Genomic DNA, 13,694 nt, shown 5'->3' on the forward strand with positions numbered 1-13,694 from the left:
AAAGAAAATTGTAAGGATCATTGAAAGCATTGAGTAGGGTTTTTCAATGCTAGAATGGATTCAAAAGCTCAACACAGACATTAATTATACATGAGATCATTATAACCATCATGCTTGATCATATAGGTATCAGACAAGCTTAATATAAGAATCTGAATGTTGAGGATAAGTATAAAATGATTATTACTTAAGAGAACTTTTGAAATATGGTCACTATTGAAGAAAAACATTCCATAATGTGTAGGCTTAAAATTACGATACGGTCAAGAAGCTTTTGACCTTCCTTGGTGATATTATGGTTAATATCAACTTTAAATTTTATTACGCTCTAAAGTCCATTAACCTTGTAGGAAAGAAAATGTTGCCAGTCATATTTATAACATTGAATCGCGTAACAAACGGCCCAAAGAATTCCAAAGAAGTTATGAACTTACATACACACTCACACTCGGTGGGTGATGATGGATCGTGTTCAATCGGGCAAGAATGTGGTCCTTAAAACCCATCGCCCCTCTACCTTCATTGACCACTCAATCAACCTGACACGCACACATGAATGGGGCTAAACACACCGAACCATCGATGAAAAGGAATTTGCACAGCCCACTCACACACACACACACACACAGCTGCAACAGTTCGCCAGCCAGTATTGCACACTGTTGCATTTTTAACCTCAATTTCTGACACCTTCTGGTTTTTGGGGTGCGAGCGCATCCATCCCACCGTTCGTATATAATAAAAAAAAAGCATTCTTGCGGTTTGATTCGAGATTCACTCACGCTGTTGCGTGCTAGATCCACCTTTCATTGCATTCCACAATCCCTCCCTTTCCTCCCCCCCTCTCTACCCCTTTCCATACCAGCGATCGATCATATTGATGTCTTAACCGTGTTGGCGTTCGGTGCTCCCATCGTTGAGGGACGCCACAAAGTGATCGTCTGTAGCTGTGTACCACCTTCCCCTCCCCCCCTGTCCCACTCACTGGCGCGTCCTTTTGCGCGCGCCGGCGTTTAAAAATAGTGTACCATCGTACACAGTTTTCCCGCATACCATCGACGATTTGAGTGAAGAGAGAGAGAGAGAGATAGCGAGATCAAGAGACATGGTTTTCACCGTGTTGACTCTCGCGTTAGCAAAGAAGAGAGAGCGAGAGAGACGTGGCGACGTGTGCGTTTGAAATGGGCGGTTAAAGGGCCGCTTGGGATGTGTGGGAAGATGTGCGTTGAAGAATGTGGATTTTTATCGTTTGTTAATTAAAGCAACAGAACGCAAAACAGGCAATTAAAAAGCGTTTATTTGCAGCTCCAAAAAGGGAAGTTCATAGCAATGGTTTCTGTTTTATGGTGGGTAAGTTGATCAGTAAAACGTGTTTTTATTTCAATAGATTAAAAAAAATTCGCTTGTTTGTTGAGTTTTGCTTTGTCCTTTCCATCAAATATCAAACGTTTAAGATAAATGTAAATAATTTAAATTCCATCTCAGGTGAAATACCTTCACATGGTCCACGGTGTACACGCGCTTTGAGAGCACGGACGTGTGAGAATAAACAGCAGGAGATGATGAAAAATGATGTTTTCCATCTCCCACATTCCACTCATCACTGACAACAAACAGGGCGTGCAACAAGGATCGCAACACCGTCCACAAACGGAGAGCGGAAAGAAAATGAGAGCGTTCGTATACTATTTTATGAAACTCGTGCTCTCTCGTGCTCTCTTCTCCCCTGTCTCGCTCGTGTAGCTAGCAGCTAGCTTTGCGTTGTTTCACTCGAGCGAGGAATTTTCCGCTGCTACTACTACTACCTTCGCCACCTCAACCCATCAGCCATCCGAATAGGTTTTGCTTATGGTAATCAGAGACGACGACTCACTGCGGCATTCAGGCGCGTTTAGTGTATTTCCACCCTCGAACCCAGTCGTACACAAAGCAATCGAGAGCTGCTCAAAGTAGTAGAACGTAGTAGAAGCTGCTTTTCCTCCCTGCATACCATTCGCATACTAAGTGTTACGCTCTATGTGTCTGTGAGATAAAACGGTGGGAAGGTTTGACAAACGATTAATTGCTGATTTCGTGTCGTGATAGCAGTGCGCAACGTTTTCGCGTTGCGTTTCCGCTGTGCCAACTGTGAAGAGCTGTTTAGCCACGTACTATTAAACGCTAGTGAACGCAAAAAACAAAAACATTGTAAAGTGATCAAATTCCACCGAAAAGGAACAAGTTTTTTTCATTGAATTTGCGCAATATGAAGGAGATAAACATAAACAGTGTGAATCACGCGGAGCTGGTTAGCGGCTGTCAGCCTCCGGTGCCGGCCGCCGACGGCGTTACCAAGGTGATGGAGGATGGCAAAGCGGGCAATCAAATTCAGGCCCTGCTGGAGCGCAATGAAAATCCGCCCGAAGTCCTGGCCGGTACCACGCTGCATCGTCCAATGCGAACGTAAGTATGGTGAATTGATTATAGGGGTGAAATTGCAAGAAATTTAACGTACAAGGAACAAGGAATGTAGGAAGAGAAAGTTGATGAAATCTTGTCTCGATGTGTCACCCGCATTGCGCATGACATGGAAATTGCGTGTATGGTGGGTGTGAGTGTGTGCGTGTGTGTGCAAGGCAGTGAGAGAAAAGAACGATCAAACATCCTTCAAACACATAGGCCGATTTTGTCGTGACGGTCAACGAACGCATGGCGGACGAGATCGAAGCAAAATTCTTGACCTTCACGGCCGGCTGGGCGATGGGATGGATTTAAATCATAAACGATGTGTCACCCCCGGGGGCGCAAGTGACAGGTCGTGCCGGGGTGGCGCCAAAACGAGCCGTGTTGAGTAATGCACGGTCTGTTGGCTGTTCCTGGTTCGTTTTGAATATTGTCTTGGGGCTGTCTGTTCGTCTCATCACAAGCGTACCGGCTGATCTTGACAGTCATGCAACGGTGCTGAGGAACGTGTCTCGAAGAATAAGGAAGCCGCAAATGAGAGCTGGTCAAAAGCAGCCAAAGAGTCGCTTAGAGCTAGAAACCAACCTACAGACGTGTAAAAAGAAAAACTAGGAAAAAGATACGGTGAAATGATCGGCCAAAAACCGAAACGGGAAAGCAGCGAACGGGCAGAAGAAAATCGAGTCGCACAAAAACACGCTAACCTCTAAAGCCACATTCCAAGTTGAGTGTTACGCGGTTGGGTATGGGAAGCTGTTTTACTCATCTCCCCCCGTCTCCCGTGCTCGTACCATGGTATGGGCGCATCTGTCGATTGGAATTGGTATCGTTGCACCACCGTCCTGCCATCCTGCCGAGCAAATTCAAGGTAAAAGTCAAATTGTCGCGGAACGCGCTGGGTAAAAATAAACCCACTCCACTGAGACGCCTGCACTGTGTGGCAAGTATACGGAAAGGCATTTTGAGGACTGTTTGCCAGACCGATAGTAAACAGGGCAGCAGTAGCGATTTTACGCTTGTGGTGTCGAATTTATGTAATGGTGGAATTTATGAACTAGTTAGAGCGTGAGAGAGAGAGGGAGAAATAGAGAGAGTGGCTTAGAGAGTGAGTGAGAACGGTAGAGCGTGAAGGTAGGAATGTTAAAACAAAAAGCGATCTGACTCGTGCCGACCGAAAAGGGCGATCGTATAGAGATTCCGATGGACGGCACACGTGTGGGATTCTATTTATTTTTGTTCTGGCAGGTAGGTCACACAGGTTGACTTCCGGTAGATGTTTCTAGAAAGGTTTCAAAGGGCAAAAAGTACGAAAATGGACATTTCAAATGTAAAGTATCATGAAAGTTTTGTTTCAAGCTTAATAATTGTAGATAAACCGTGCTCAGTTTTACTGCTTTTATTAGGTCATCTGATCTGTCATCGGGTTAATGAATAATAGAGAAAACTAAATTCTAAAACTATACAATATGACACAATTTTACATTATTTGTGGCTAAACACAAAAAATCTTTTTTATTGGTTATCAGCAAAAAGCCTCAAAATGTATGTAAAAATCATCCAGAATTGTCTAAACTAGTATTAAAATGTGAAAAAGTACGTTCAAGTACGTACGCTTCAAGTACGTTTTAAACGAAGGAAACACTTCTGAAACCGTAACAAAACTTGCTCAATTGAGTCTGAAAGAAAAACAATCGCGAGCATGGCCTCAACATCTGCTAATACTGTGACCAAATGAAATCACAGAGAGTTAGGTTCTAAACAAGAAAGAATTACTGCGGAATTTCAGCGAGGTAGGCAGGATGTTAGTTGAATTTCTAGTTCATACCAATTTTCTGAAGGATAAAATCTGCTGAGTGTACCTTAAATCATATAAGACTAACTCCTTGGTTCAATGAATGGGGATCTACAAAATGATCAATTAAACGAACACAGAAAGACTTTTAGTGGATCATTGTTTGAGAACAACTACAAGATCTATAAAAGGTTTGGTAGCGTAAAGGCTCAAGACATAAATCACAGAGGGCCGAGTGTTCCGTGCGGCGCAATATTTATCATGCGCATTACTTCGCCAGTGTCAATAAGGACGCTAATTACCTCATGTCCTGTCAATTTTTAAAAGACATTTTGGCACTGCTCCTATTCATTGCGATGGGCATCATAAATCGTGCCCACCAGTTGGCCGTTTGAAGTATCAAATAAGACTAGCGAAGATCGCAAAAAGGCTGCTTTTGATCGTTACGATGTGCAGCCGGTGGTTAACGCGGCGCAAAATGTCACCTTACCTTAACCCTTCGGCCAATGTGAATCTTGTGTTGCGGGGCTTTCGGGGATGATAAACAACAAACACGTTCCGACCGAACGTACCGCGGCTCGCTGAAGTGCTCACCCGTCAACCGTCCGAGACGAATTGGTCTAGCTGCAGCTGACAGGTTGAGATTGAGTCAGCGGCATATGTTCGAGACAACAAAGCGATCCTCGAATATGTATGGCGACGTGCATTGTCGCCCGCTCGGGGGCGGTTAAACAGAGTGCATTACAGCTCCTACTTGACTCATACACACACACACACCTACATTATTGCAGTTGGCAGCGTTCCACGCGTTTTCGGTTTTTGGCTGCGAAGTAGTGTAGTTGAAGGTGAGAAATTGACTTACCAAGCTATTACGGCACCGGGAGTGACTGCTGCGCCATGCCTAGGCGGCGCAATCGTCGGGAAAAAAGGATTCATTTTTCAACTTTTCAGCAGCATCAAGTGTTCAAGCCATTGCGTTGTTTGCCTTTTTCCAGGCCAGTTCGTCAGTTCGAGTCATGTGAGGCGATTTTTCAGCACAAGCTGCCCTCCTTCTTCCCTTAAAAAACACACCCTAGCGCTCTCTCGGCCTGATTTGAGAGTGTTCGCGTGCGCTGTCGTGTCACGCTTCACTTTTGGCATTTCGGAATGTTGAAACGACCACCACACCAAGTACCAGTTGGCACCCCCGTTTGAAGATCGTCCCTAGGAAGTGGACGCGTGCAAAGGGACGTACAAATGGCAACCTTGTGACGACCATACGTATGCAAACGCAAGCCAACCCCATCCACAGGCGAAGGTGTAGCAGGTTTTCGAACGGTCGGTTTGTTACTCATCGACCTAAAAATTCCATTCTACTTCAGTCTCTTCCTATACCCGCTTTACCTCTTTCTCTCTACATCTTTTTGGTGGAAAAAGCGCGGGCGGAAAAGCAGGAGGTGTGGCATTTTCACACAGATGTGATTTATTTTCGTGCCATAAACGATGAGTAAACAACGCCGACCCGGGACGGTGGGGGCATTGGGGCACGTCTTTATAGATCCGAGTGAATTCATGGAGTGTGCGAGGATCTAAGAGCTCTCTTTCTTCTTCACTTTGGCTGTGCAGGAACGATCGCTTTGTTGATCGTTTGCATTTGGTAGTAGCGTTGGCATGGAAACCCTAGCGGCTGGTTGATGCTGGTCAAGGATGACTGTATCGGGGCAAGTGGGTGGTAGTATTTGGGTCGCGTGAGGTTAATGTGCGATTTAATTGCTTTGTTTTTAGAACTGTTTTGCGGAATAGTGTCAAAGAATGGAAGGTTGCAGACATGCCTTAAGGGCGGTTTTACCTTTGCTGACAACAATTTTCATTATGATTGATTGAAAAACTGGAAGTTCACTTCCCTTACAATAATATGTAGTATGTTTTGCTTTTAACGTAATTTAAATCACATGCAAAATATTTTATAGCTTATTAAACTATCAAAACAACAAAACAAAATGCCCAATTCTGCACACAAATTGAAACAGTGTCATCATCTCGTTCGTACCGCTGTACACAATATGACAAGTAAACCATGTGCCGCTGTACTGTTGCGCTTTGTTGAAGATAAGCGGATTGCATACATTTAGGCTTGATGGTGCAAATATGGTTGGGCATGAATTTTAAAATGATTAATTTTGATTCTTTTGTTTAATTCAAACAGATGGATGAATTGTAGTTATTTTTATTTTGATTTGAAAATACATATATTTGATTAAAAAACTAAAAATAAAATTTTTTGTTTTGTTGTTTTTGTTAAGAAAGCAAAATTATTTGTTGTTTTTTTTCTAAAATGCTAGTCTCATCTTTTTACACATAATTGTAATCTTATTTTCGTTTAATTTTATTACAGTTTTTCGCCAATCAGTGGCATCTCCAAGCTGCTTAAGAACCTGTACCTCTGCGGCGGTAGTGCCGCTTCGGTGGCCATGATGCAGCAGCTCGGCATAACCTTCGTGATTAACGCTACCACCGTTACAGAGCTGACCGACACACCGCTTCCGGCGGAAGACACACGCTATCTAAGAATTCCCGTGAAGGACAACCGTGAAGCGAACCTGGAGCGCTACTTCCACGAGGTAGCGGACATGATCGAAGAGGTAAGCAGAAACGCTTTAGCGGCCATTTCTTGAGCGTTTCACACTAACCGTTTGCCTGTCCGCTTCGTTACAGGAGTCCAAAGCTGGTGGAGTGGTGCTGGTACATTGTGTCGCCGGAATCAGTCGATCGGCCTCGCTCTGTCTGGCTTACCTGATGAAGTATCATCGCATGAGCCTGAAGGACGCGTACAACCACATCAAGGACAAGCGGCCCCAAATCCGCCCGAACGTGTCGTTCGTGAAGCAGCTGATGGACTTTGAGCAGAAGCTGTACGGCACGCGAACCGTCACGATGGTGTACTGTCATGCGCTCGACCAGGAGCTGCCCGACATTTACGAGCCCGAGTTCCGCACGATGGAGCTGCTGTACCAAAAGTTCCGACGAAACATTGCGCGGCGCTAGGAAGCGTTCGATCGCGCACACAATTTCGCAACTTATTCCATTTATTCCCTTTTAAACTTAGTGAGCTACTAGTGCTTTGTATTACCTTCGGTTTGGATACTCAACCGTTTCGCGGACAGGAAGACGAGAGGTGCCAGCTCTAGCGTTAAGACGTGTGGCATCGGTTTGGCCCCACCGCTGACCAGCCGCACAACTACCGATTTATGATAGTATTTGCATCCACATAATTCTACAGGAGACACTTTAAACCTTAGGCAAGGGTATTAATGGCCCAAAACACAGCCTCATGCATGCACATTGTATGTACTAAACTATTAATCTACTAGCTACTTAATCTAACAAGCGACAGAAGACACTGGTGTGTGAGAGCGGAGACAGGATTAATTTGAGTATGGAAACAAAAGAAAAGGGGAAAAACAACAGTTAAAATTCACCATTCTTATGGCAATGGCTCGTTGGTTCGAACTGCAAAGCTAACTGAAACACCGTATGCCGGTTTTAAGACGTCAAAACTTTCCTAAGACAGGTCCCACTGATTCGAAACCACGTGAAAAATTGCTGTGATTGGAAATTAATATTGATATTCGTTAAGTGGTAGGAAAGAGATTTTTGTTTCTTGCTTACTCTGCCCGCGCGGCAGACGCAGATCGGTTCAGAATTAGGGCAATGTGTCGTGTTTTTTTTACGTTTGTGTTTGTGCAAACAGTAGATGTGTAAGCATTACAGCAGTACTTTACAAGGATGTTGTACTTCATACTCGCAAATAAAATTAATATTCATACAAAGAGATTGGTATGTGTGGGTAAAGAAGATTAATTTGTTAACAGAGAAAGTATAATAAGAATATAAGAAGGTAAAAGTATAATTATTAGAGGGCGGTCCCGTGGTACAGTCGTCAACTCGAACGATTCAATAACATGCCCGCCACGGGTTCAAGCCTACAATGGACCGTCCCTCCGTAGCAAGGATTTTGACTATCTGGCTGCGTGGTAATGGTAACGTTACGCCAAATAGAAGAAGTATAAGAAGAAGTATAATTATTAATAAATTTAAATGTTATTTGGCACTACAAACTACGTCTGAATTTACGAATAATGGGGTTATTTACCCTTCACGTATTGGTTTATATATAGTAAGAAAGATAACTGACCGTACGAAATGACGACTTTACCACGGGACTGATCGGTAATTTGAATATCTTGAACTGTAACTGAGCTGGCAGCACCTTTAGCCATCTGTTTCGTTATTCTTCGGCCTTTTGTGCCTTCGTTATAACGTTAACGTTCAATTCGAATCCATAAAATTCGAGTTATCACAATAATTTTTCTTATTAATTTTAACAATTTCAAAAAATCTTTACTTAGAGCAATTACGATGGATATTTATATGGGATTACGAAGGTAAAGGTATGATAAGCAAATTGCATATCTTTAGGCTTTATGCATGTTCAACAAACTGCATACCTTTAGGCGTTAGTCAAAACATAACGAACGAGGATATACAAAATCAAAACTCGATAATTGCAGATACATCTTGGATACATGAATAAAGCAGGAACATGTTGTTAGAAAATGCTAGATTTATGCATGATATCTCTGCAGCAAGGGACTATTTATTTGTGATATAGGATAGCCGAGTCAATGAAACATTTAAATTAATGTGTCTGTAGAACAATGGTGTTCGATGATGAGTTATTGCAGAACATTAAACCTGCCGAAAGCTCAATATATTTTAAAGTTTTAAATACGAAGCATATCAAAATCTGCTCCTTTTAGGTTTGACTAGAGAGCCACACACCACAGGTCCTGGCAGAAGTGCCCATATATTGTCTAAGGTCCTAAAATTGCTTCTTAAAATATTCAATCACATGAGTGTCGTATGAAAATGTTATCTAAACTACATACTTTCGAAAGTTGAGATACAAAAACCCTATTAAGTAATGTTCAAGTAACTTTTGTTCTGCCCTGTTCCTATGCACTTTAATTTCAAAGCGCTTCACAGGGTCGTAAAAACCACTGCCAATGAAACTGTCGTAGATTACACAATCGATTACAGGACGACATGTCAGGCGAACCTGGCAAATGGCGGCGGTTGCGTCGCGTAGATTAAGATAAGAGTCACCGTGAAGAGTGCGCTTTCATCGTGTTGAAGCGCCATTGAACGCGGTCCGTTATCGAACAGATGTGCGAACAAAAGGCCAAAGACACAAGAGCTGAAAAGAAACGAAAAGAATGTCATCTCTAGGTTGGACCCGCAAGCAGCAGCTAAAAGGTAAGGTCCGCCCCGGGTAAACAGCGCACAACAAAGCTTAACTGGACAAACCTGACAATCCTCTTTCGCTTTGCGGACGTACGGCGGGGCAGGCAGTGGCAACGAGATCGTGAGGGTTTGCCGCCGAGCCCGCGAAGCTTTATGTTCGATGCGGCTCAGTCAATCACCTTTTCACCTACTTTTGACGACTCGACGGAGAACTCGCGCACAGTCCCGAGGCATGAAGAACAATAATCTTCCAATCTTGGCACCGGTCGGCGGCAGGCGGATGCGTACGTGTGGGTGGGTGGGTACGATTGGTGGTGCCCAGTGGGTGAACGGAACGGTATGATCCTGGTCCCGCTGGTCCGAGGAAGATAGCTGCGGTTCAGGAGGGGGTTCTTTCACCGTATGCGGTATGCGTCAGTAACGGGGGGCTGTTTTGGGGGAGGACAAGAAAAGAAGAATAAAGAAGAAAAAAAAGCAGTCAACGTGATTCGAAAGAGAAAAAAATAAACACCACTGTCCGATCGACAGGCCAGACTGGACTCTGGGTCTGCGCAAAGAACGGGATTTTGAAAATGAAAATGATCAAAAAGCGTGACACCGAACGGGATGATGACGTGTTGTTGTTTGTTAGCGACGAGCGCGCATTGTGACAACGCATTGTTTTTTGTCTGAAGGAGCTTGTTTTGATAAAGTTTGTGTGCTTTTTTTTGGGGGGTTTGGGGTGCGTTAAACCAAGGCGTAATGGTTTCATGGCTTTCAACTGATGCTTCAGTGGAATCACCAATGCGTCATTGACTCAAAATGTTTGTGTTTATAGCTGATTTGTTTTATAGTAGTAAGAGACTCAGACTATTTTTTACACATAAATATGTATTCTTTAGGTAAAATCGGAACCATCAGATGACTGCATTGTGTTTTGGCGTGAATAATAGCAAACGGCATAGAGTTCTGCTTCAGATGACTATAATCATATCTAGAACATTTTGTTTTATTGGTCAATTTGACTACTTCTTCTTCTTCTTTTTGGCACAACAACCGCTGCCGGTCAAGGCCTGCCTGTATCTACTAGTGAAGTGAGCTTGGCTTTCAGTGACTTTTTGTTACCGTAGCGGGATAGTCAGTCCTACGTATGGGGACACGGTCTATTTGGGGCTTGAACCTATGACGGGCATGTAGTTAAGTCGTTCGAGTTGACGACTGCACCACCAGACCGACCCAAATTTGACTACTAATGCATTTTGTGTTACACGTCCTAGCTCTTCGAACGATCATATTGGGATGATGAATAGGATATTGAATTTTTAACTGGAGTTGTTCTGTTAAACTCCAAAAATTGACAAAAAAAAAATTGATGAAAAATACCACCATCTTGATGTCGTAGCTTCGTCTTACTCTTGACTGGTAAATGCTGTCAGGTGATATTTCTCTCATCACTGCATTGATGTGACATTTTTTTAAATTTATTGGCTGATGCTTGCTAGTTCTGCCTCAAATTATCTTCACATAGTATGCAAAATCACGTACCTCAGGTATTAATCATAGAATAATTAAGTCTAAAAAAGGGAAATAAACACTAATTTGTAGCATGATTGCTTAGGTTGCCGATTCATGTATGATGTAATTTTTCTAATGAAACACTAAGATAGGATAACGTCTTAGTTTTGGCTAAGATAGGATAAAGTCTTTGGCCGGTCTCGTAGTACAGTCGTCAACTCGTACGACTTAACAACATGCCCGTCATGGGTTCAATCCCCAAACAGACCGTGCCGCCATACGTAGGATTGTGACTATCCTGCTATGGGGGGGAATCAATTAGTCACTGAAAGCCAAGCCCACAAGTGGGTACAGGCAGGCCTTGACCGACATCGGTTGTTGAGCCAGAGAAGAAGAAGAAGAAGGATAAAGTCTTTATACATGATCTACACAATTGTCAAATCTACATAATCATGGCAAAAGGTAATCGTTACTTAGATATAGAACATACGACCGGTTGATGAATCTTTCCTCTGATATGGGCTGAAATTGTAGCTTTCTAGCTTAAATTATGAAAGGGGTTTATGTTAGTAAGTCCTAAATTAGATGACTTTATTAAGGGAAATTCCTTTGAATGTAGTAGGTGGAACAGACTATGATCACCTGTTGGCTATTTGCTGTACTAACTGAACACGAGACAATGCGAGTCAGTCCCACACACGAGTGACTAGGTTATTTCGAGATTTGAGCTCATGATGGTCATACTGTGAGATCAAATACAACACGAAAACACTTTGATACTGTAAATAATATGTTGCCGAATAATAAACGGTTTGTGAGAACGGCCACGTAAAATCAAGGAACAAGAATCTTTCATCATCAAGGCATCAAGAATTTTTGCGGAGCAGTTTGAACGTCACACGAACAGTACATCTGTAGATGGAACTTATTTTCTTGCATGCGAATCACAATGTCAATGGCTTCAAGAATGTTCTGCTCTGCTACGACTCATGCTGATCCATACAACCAACGCAAAGGCGGAAGCACGTTAACAATCGAATCAATTAAAATGCTTTTGCTGTTTGAAATGAAAATGATTCACTGTGCTCGTGAAACGGCCATAAATTACTTTTGCTAGGTACGATCACTCGAAACCCGTGGCGTAGCGCTCGAACCAAGTGCCTCATCTTTATGCATCGTCCTGATTATTCATGGTCGGTGGAAGGATCATCCCAACCCTAGCTACCGGGTTGCCGCAAGCCCGGCACGGCATTGCGCTCTTTTGCTCACCGATCAGCATCAAGTGCAGATTGCACGCTTTAAAATTCATCCAGCATGGTATGGGGTGGTAAATCAGCTTGAATGCTTAACAACGACCGTTGCCCTTTGGCAAGCCTCTTTGCGAAGGGAATTCCTGCCCAGATTCCTACCAGCACAGGTTTGATCTTGAAAGACACCTTCTGGGATGTCGCGTAACGTTAGCCGCGTGCAGGCCCTCCTGCAACGCTTTGCTTTGAACTTACGGCGAATGTGTTATCGCGCGAAAGTTGAACCACCTCGGCTGATCGCACGGCAGGGAGACCCACCGGAGTTCAAGTTCGTACATTGACACCATTTCGGACGCTGCGGGCCACTTCCGCGGCGGTGGCCACATCTCGCGTTCGCGTCCGTCTCCGGCTCGCTGCTGATGCTTTAGTGGGTTGTGGGTTGCTTTTCGTGCTGTGTTGTTGTGTTGGGGCTGTACATGTGTTTCATTTTTTTCGGCCAGAGAGAAGGCAAATTTATGCAACATGTTATGCTGGAGGAGGGGGGGGGGCTATCTGAGTCGGTTGGCTAGTCGATGGCTTTTCGAGTGGTGAAGAGAGAGAGAGATTGTGTGTGAGAGAGATAGGTAAAGAGAAAGACCGCGAGCAATGTGTGATGTGTATTAGTTCGGTCGATCGACGGAATTTGGGTGTCGTTGGGAGGTTGTTTTTCGACCCTAGCCGGACGTTCGGGTTGAAATGGTCGATAGAAATCGGTGGGAGTCCGTTTGGTCTAGCTTTTTTGACTCGTTTGGCTATCTTTGGTGTACGAATTAAGTACAATAAAATAGGCGGAATGAGAGCATGCGCGGAGAGATACAGTTATCACACTGTTTATGCTTTTATTGAACCCAGCGGTGACAGTAAAAAGAGAAAACCGATCCAAGAGGGCGGATGCTGAAATGTGGACCACAGGCATAATAAAGCAAGGCGAAGGCTTTACATCATAATGCTTTGGAGCAAACAAACAATCCCATAAAATAACCATTCTAGGACATGTCTTTTTGAAGGAAGCGTAGCAATCGTGCATCAAATGTGTATCACGCTAGCAACATTGAATCTGAAAACCATTAAATGAAATCACAGTAATAGCTAAAAGAAAAGATTGCTAACGATCATCGTAAAAATTGCCCCACCATTCAAAAGGTTCGTTAAACCTTGCCCTAGCTGCTCTTTCCAGCTCCAGAACCGCAAGAGCACCAGGCCTTGTCCAATCACCCGTTGGAAAGAACTTTGTGTAATAGTTGTGACACGCTGGCATTACATGATGGCCGACTCGTGTAGCGAATTATCCAACGGTGCCGCTGCGCTCGGAACGATTACAGCATCAAAACTTGATCCTAACCTTTTATGGCACCGGGCAAAGATCGAAGACACGTACCGCAGAAAGCGCAAAGATG

General features: G+C 43.7%; 1 protein-coding gene across 1 annotated transcript; it reads left to right on the forward strand.

Annotated features, from left to right (window-relative positions):
* The first annotated feature begins 1,876 nt into the window (after nt 1-1,876).
* On the forward strand, nt 1,877-8,047 carry LOC120895871 (dual specificity protein phosphatase 18). Its single transcript, XM_040299567.1, has 3 exons — nt 1,877-2,442; nt 6,609-6,855; nt 6,929-8,047. Exons 1-3 carry the CDS (start codon nt 2,246-2,248, stop codon nt 7,256-7,258), a joined length of 774 nt encoding a protein of 257 aa, XP_040155501.1. The 5' UTR covers nt 1,877-2,245; the 3' UTR covers nt 7,259-8,047.
* Nucleotides 8,048-13,694: the final 5,647 nt, after the last annotated feature.

The sequence above is a fragment of the Anopheles arabiensis genome, chromosome 2 (assembly GCF_016920715.1).
Source record: "Anopheles arabiensis isolate DONGOLA chromosome 2, AaraD3, whole genome shotgun sequence".
NCBI classification, from domain to species: domain Eukaryota; kingdom Metazoa; phylum Arthropoda; class Insecta; order Diptera; family Culicidae; genus Anopheles; species Anopheles arabiensis.

What these genes read in the sequence shown, in the direction of transcription:
- LOC120895871 (XM_040299567.1), top strand. Translation starts at nt 2,246, where the DNA reads ATGAAGGAGATAAACATAAACAGTGTGAATCACGCGGAGCTGGTTAGC. An exon ending in CTGCATCGTCCAATGCGAAC is followed by an intron (nt 2,443 to 6,608) that starts GTAAGTATGGTG and finishes ATTTTATTACAG; the next exon opens with TTTTTCGCCAATCAGTGGCA. An exon ending in TAGCGGACATGATCGAAGAG is followed by an intron (nt 6,856 to 6,928) that starts GTAAGCAGAAAC and finishes GCTTCGTTACAG; the next exon opens with GAGTCCAAAGCTGGTGGAGT.